Source organism: Tarenaya hassleriana, unplaced genomic scaffold (genome assembly GCF_000463585.1).
Source record: "Tarenaya hassleriana unplaced genomic scaffold, ASM46358v1 Cleome3, whole genome shotgun sequence".
Taxonomy (NCBI): Eukaryota; Viridiplantae; Streptophyta; class Magnoliopsida; order Brassicales; family Cleomaceae; genus Tarenaya; species Tarenaya hassleriana.
In genome coordinates, this window is record NW_010966177.1 from 1,174,625 (window position 1) to 1,181,299 (window position 6,675).

The 6,675-nt window shown below is 42.9% G+C and overlaps 1 protein-coding gene across 3 annotated transcripts in view; it reads right to left on the reverse strand.

Moving 5' to 3' along the window:
- LOC104818623 (peptidyl-prolyl cis-trans isomerase CYP95) overlaps positions 1-882 on the reverse strand; it is a 6,391-nt gene extending 5,509 nt beyond the window's left edge. Inside the window, exons 1-2 of one of the 3 annotated variants that reach the window (XM_010548267.1) lie at positions 813-882; positions 6-96 (exon numbers count right to left, since the gene is read on the reverse strand). In XM_010548267.1, coding sequence (XP_010546569.1) covers positions 6-62 — 57 coding nt within the window. In that variant the 5' untranslated portion in view covers positions 63-96; positions 813-882. Of the gene's footprint in view, positions 134-812 lie in introns of those variants that run through there. The other 2 variants (XM_010548268.1, XM_019203248.1) reach the window with 2 other exon arrangements.
- Positions 883-6,675: the final 5,793 nt, after the last annotated feature.

Here is a 6,675-nt window from a genome sequence, read left to right on the forward strand (position 1 = left end):
TCAGCAGGATCTCCATCAATAGATACATCCATAAAAACCTGCGGATTCTTCTTTTTTGCCATCTTTTGATATCTCTGTCAAGCTAGCAGCCGTAATCTGAAAACAAACACGTGATACAGAGAAAACATAACGAGAATCAAACCCCGAAGCATCATAAAAGAAACCACGAAATCAAATCAAAAGAAACAGATAACTATGTAAACAGTTTACAGATGCAAACTGTAGGAGTACTGAAAAACGTGGCATAGTCCCAACGTCTCATATCGCAATGCATGAATGAACATAAGACCCTATCACATAGTAACCAACAAAAGATACAGCTTGAACATACAAAGTTGTAACCATCCATGCGTGATCAACACACGCTTGCAGCGTGGAATAAGGTATGAGATCAGAAAATGATAGACCCCCAAATTTAATCACAAACCCAAATCGCAAACAATGAGCTGAACGAGACAAAGGACCAAAATGCATAACCAGGAAGTACACGAAGAGTAATTTCATCAAGCGATTGATCTCAAATCACGAATGAGGACCAGATAACGCCCACCAAGCCTCGAGACGTATAAAAGACCTTAACGTTCAGAGAAATGAAAAAATCCAACAAAAAATCCCCAATTTTCTAGCTATCAAACACAATAAAACTATCGTATCGTGTGGGAAAAGTACAAACAAAACTACCCATATCAGTAAAATGCGAAAAGATCCCGTACGAATACCAATACATCAAAAATTGCTGCAAGAGAGCGCAAAACCCGAAGAAAGATGAAGAAAACGCAGAAATCTCCAGGGAAATTCTCTAGGGTTTTTACCTGAGAAAAATGCAGAGCCACATGTGAGATGACTGAGCAGGGAAGGAAAACCTAGAAGAGCCCTTAAAAGAGAAACTTGGCAAGTCCTTCGGTGACAATCTCGTCCGAATTTACCCTCCAACGTAACCTAAATTACAACTTTACCCTCAAATTTCATTTTCTCTTTATTTTACCTATGCTTTCTCTACTTAACAAAACATTTTCACTATTTAAAAAGAAACTAAAGTGTTCAATGGATTGGGTTTTTATTTTGAGTTTTTGGATTTAGTTTTTGGTTTTTAGATTTTAGTTTTGGGTTTTTGATTTTTGGTTTTTATAGATTTGTAAATCCAAAAAAATATAGTTTTTAGTTTTTAGTTTTTAGTTCAATTTTTTCGCGGTTTTTCTAGTTTTTAGGAAAACTAAATTTAAAAAACTTGATTGATAATTTTTTGAGTTTTTAAAAACTCCCAAAACCCTTGCCATTCAACACCTAAAACCTAAGTACCTAAACTTATCGATTTTATATAAAAAATCTAAACTTTATTTATTTATTTTTTGGGTAAATGACTGTACTAAAGCTCAGACTAAGGTAGTCATGACAAATCAACCATATAATTTATTTGTATTATACGTTCTCTTTCTCTAGATTTGAAGTTCAAATTTAAGATATAACACGTATTTTACGTCTTTATTTTCTCCATTGAATTATTCAAATTTGGATAAATAAAATTTTATTTTATACTAAACAAATTTTATTTGTTCAAAATACATTCGAGTTTTATAATCGATGTCATTTTTAAACTAAATAATGATATAGAATCCCGATAAATTTATGAAGCAAGTTCACACTTTGATTAAATATGATACATCAGTAAACACATAGATAATTTAAAATCCATATCATTTTTATTTCAAAAAAATAAAAATAATAAAATACAAAAACAAATAATACATACATATATATAAATAGTACATACATATATATATAAATATATGTATGTATGTATTACATATATGGATTCATCATCACACAAGAATCTATTTCTAGGATTTATGTAGTGGAAGACAAAACAAAAATTGTTACGGATCGCAACAGATTTGCAAAGCATTGTCAATTGAAGTGAAAAAGGTCACCCCCTTTAGACTTGTTTTATCGACTTCACCCTTTAAATGACAAGAGGGTAGATATATCTTTCTGAAGAAATATCTCTGACAGGCATGGCCTGATACGCGTGTACCGAGTCTTAAATTTATACCCGACGCCACGTCTCACCGCAAGAATACGGATCGTCGTAGTACGGGATCGAACACAAGGACCAATTGTACTTTTAACTCAAATCAATTCAAGACAAGGGAAAGTATGATGGATAGTGTGTGATAGTGGTAGTGAATCGCAGTAACCAAAACAAGCAATCAAGTAACGTGTGTATAAATCTAATAGCAAAGCCTGCGGGAGTCGGGTTTGTCCGTCACGTGTTCCGGATATACGCTAGGGATGCGAATTCCGCATTCATGGATCGATTTAGGGATTTCAAGCAACCACTGTATAAGGAATTTACCTCTCAACCTTAGACACTACTACCGGGTTTTCGATGACTTATATCTCTATAACTCCCACAAAAAACCAAGTGCATGAAGAACGCTATCATAAACCCTAATCCGTCTAATCTATCTCTCGATAGCGATATTCGAATCATTCATCCAATTCCACGACCTAGTCATCAAACCATATCTCTACGCCTTCAATTCCAGGGTATTGATCATAGGGTTAGCATTCAATCAACCAAAGAATAAAGAACAAGAAACGAATAAACAAAACAAAATCCACTCATGCAAAATCCGTGTTAAAGCACAAACATACCCAGAACACTGAACAAAACCCTAATCCCACAGATGGGTAATCTACTCAAACGTCATAACGGAGTACGGGGAGACAATAAACAAGAGAAGAGGGAAGAGTAGAGAAAGGCTCATGAATCTGATGTCTCCAATCCTCGTCTCCTTCGCTTAGAGTTTCCTCTCTTTTTGTCTGGTTCATGTCTTCTTTTTCTCCCTCCAGTCCCCTTTTCTTTCTTCCCTCCTCTTCTCTTTATTAGCCAAAATTAGGTCAAAGTCCGGGTAAGTAACTCGGACCGCGCCAAATATAACGCGGGTTGTGCCAAGTTTCTGAGCAAATTCCAATTCTTCGGGATCATGGCGCGGACCGTGTTGCTTCTGCTGCGGGTCGTGTCAGATCTCTGAGCAAACCTCCCTTCTCCGGGATAGTGGCACGGACCGTGTTGCCTCTGGCCCGTGCCGCGTCATATCTCTGAGCAAAATCCATCCTTTAATCTCGTTTTCCTGTAGATCACAAGAGGGTACCAACAAAGCGGGTATAGGGTGCCTACAATACCTAAACATGCAATATACATATGCTAATGACTCCTCTAGACATCCAAAATATAGTGTAAAATAGGAGTTATCAAATCCCCCCAGACCTGAACTTTTGCTCGACCTCGAGTGAAGAGGATTCACAAGAAGTTTCGGTTGGGTGACATAGATGAGCAGTCAATGAGATCAGAATGAGGGTCGGTTATGGATCATGCAGAGGGTTTAGAGAACAACGCAAATGAAATCGAACGTAACTACTTAAGTATCCTAGACGTCATTAGCTAAGTCGGCATGTGACTTTCGTCGGAACCCAAGTTCGTAACGAGACTTTTCGTTCTCCTCATCTTATTCCACACCTCGGAACCCAGTGACCTAAACTCGTTGATCGCTATGTCCCAATAACTCGATCAACTTAGTTGTCACATATCCCTTTCTCCTTTTTTTTCTCATCCCGGGTTTCTAGGACGTTGAAGTCGGCGGTTATCCTCTCTTTTTTTTCGGCAACTGTCCCACAGCTTAGACCCGAACTATCTATGCTAGATACACTCATGCACTCGAACGATTTTTGTTGACGAGTGATGGCGGCAGCGGAGTGTCGGGATGTAGGTGTGTCTAGGGATGTATGTCTTTACCTCTCTCTTATTCTATTTTTTTTTCTTTTGGGACTCGCGTTTCCTAGATCGTCGGTTTTGGTTCTAAGGATTTGCGGTCATCAGATTCAGGCGAGCGTAAGTCTTTTCCTAACTCGGAGTCTAATCCGCTGTCGGGATGTAGGTGTGTCTAGGGATGTATGTCTTTACCTCTCTCTTATTCTATTTTTTTTCTTTTGGGACTCGCGTTTCCTAGAGCGTCGGTTGTGGTTCTAAGGATTTGCGGTCATCAGATTCGGGCGAGCGTAAGTCTTTTCCTAACTCGGAGTCTAATCTCGTCCCACTGCCTAGTTAGTCAACTAGCCTGCGCATATTCAAGCGGTCTGGCTCAACAATCCATCTAAATATTAGAACTCAAGGATGAGTACTAAAGACGTATTTCTTTTCGCCGTCTATGCAATGCAAACCGTAAACTCTCTATCTATCATCATTTCCCACTACCCTGCTCAATGCGGTTATGCTCGTGCTCCTATGATGCGCCTAAGTGGGAAGGGTACTGAGGTAGAGTAGTGCAAATGATCTGGGTCCTAACTGCGATGCAACTATATGCTGTGAAAATCCGAAACAAAACAATGCATGCAATGCAATCCCCCAGACCTGAACGTTTCACTGTCCGCGGTGAAAGACCAAGTGGGGTATGAGATGAAGCAATGAAAATGGCGTGGTAAGACAAAGATGTAAGGAAGAATGGCTTAGTTGCACGTAATCGTTCGCTCGCAATGAAGTTAACTAACGTGGAACGTGCCTCTGGTCACTCGAGATCGGGGTCGGGGTGTTGTATTCGGTGAACTCTCGCATCCATGTGGTTGAAGCAGACAGGAAAGGCTAGAAACCAAGATTATCCGCAAACAAACAAACGGTACAAAATACACTAACCACAGACAAAATGTAACCCCAACCACCGTACATCAAGGTCCCACTACGACCACTATAAAAGATGAAAAAGAAAAAGTGAAAGGTGAAATAAAATATCTGTGGACCTGGTATGGTGACCGTCTAGACGTCGGGGGACCGATCAAATTCGTCTTCGGCCTCTGTCTCTTCGGAGTCCGGAGCCGAGTGTCGAAAATGGCTGCGGTATTCGTCATGGAACTATTACTGCTGGAAGCCGAGTGTTGGACCTGGTTCATCAAGGCAGACATCTGATCGCCGAATGCTGCTTGCATGGTTGTCATCTGGCCTCTGATGTCGCTGAATTCGCCATACACGTACTGCTGGAATGCGTCCTGGCTCTGGAACGGGTAGGCTGGAGGCGGGCCGACAGAGCTAGATGGGCCGACCTCGTGTTGGCTCGTAGGCGGAGGAGCATGCAGAATCTGCTCCGGGATATCATAGGCGCCTTCCTCTAAACCTAGGCGTTGAGCCATGGTGAGGGAGAGTCGCAGTCCGTCGATCGTCACCGGGGGTATGTGGATGTTGGACAGCCTCATCGTCGTGTCGTTCTCGCGCTCATCGAGATAGATCCACAGCCACCCCTCCGTGGCTTCTGTGAGAGAGTGCTTCTGGATAAGCATCGTGGAGTCTAGGGTGTTTCTCCCCGTGAGCATCTCTGATTCGAACAGCCCGATGTCGATTCCCACACGTCTCGCGATCATGGTGACCAACCCACCAAAATAAACGTGGATGCTTGTTGAACGCGTCTGGATCGTCTTGTTCATGTGAAGTGCGATGCGGGAAGGAATATTTGTGGCCTCGGCTCCCCAGTCATCTTCATCGAAGAGATGTGCTAAGGCGCGGCGAAGGAGAATCAGCTCGGTGATGTTAAGTGTCCCCGATTCCTCCCTCCCGAACAGGAGTTCGCGAGGATCATGTGGAGATAGCGTACGGCAGGATGACAGATCCAAGTCTAGTTGAGGGTCGATGCTGAATAAGCGTTTGCGCCGATGATGCCCAAAAGCTGATCAAGTCACCTTCGCGTACGATGGGCAAGTAAGCGGAGATACCCGGTTGCAGTCCCAAGATATCGGCGAACTGGGTCTTCGTGAGCCGGTGTTCGCATCCGCCAGCTGGAAGCCCTTGTATGAGTGTTCGGACAGGCCGCTGGACGGGATGTAGAGGCAGAATGTAGCAGCAAGTTCTGCCGTTAGCAGCTTGTTGGTCAGCTCTTTCCGCGTATCAACCACCGGAGACCTAAGTTCTCGCAGAGGGCCCGCGTCATCTCGAAGAAACCGAATTTTTCGATGGAATCGGTGGCATATTTGGTGAGTCGGATGCGCCCTTTGAAGCTTTCGAAGCGTTGTTGTATGGCCCAGCCTCGTAGGAAATGATCGGAGCGCCCGAAAATTCTATGCGGAATCCTCGACCTCGATTTGGCTCGACGTAGGCGGTGCGCGGTGTAAGTTTGGTATTCGCATTGGCGCCCGACTCGAACGCCTTGAATGTCGGAATCTTGTCTTTGATCTGCCCGTCATACGCGCGTTTGCCCTTGTGAGTTGCCATCTAAAAGCATGTGACAAACGAGCTTTGTCGCAATAATCGGGCATGTAGGGAAGTAACTCGGACTATGCCAGAAATTGACACGGTCCGAATCACCTATGCGATCCCGAGTTGCAAGTCTGGAAACTTACACGGTCAGCGTTAGAACTGCCGCAGTCCGCGTCATTTTCCAGAAACGCGGTGATGAACAGATTTGGTGCGACGCGGAGTACAGGGCTAAAACCTGCGAAATCTCAGATAGGAAAATGTGTGCCAGGCCTAGGGGGATCATAAACACCCATCTAACCATGTAAATCCTCACAAAACAACTGAAATCGACCAAAGAAATGCAAAAGTCCCAAAAACCCTAACTTTGGAAGTTCTAACCAAATTCATGGATTGAAATCGTGTAATGACGCACCAAAGTGTAAGATTGGTCAAAGGGA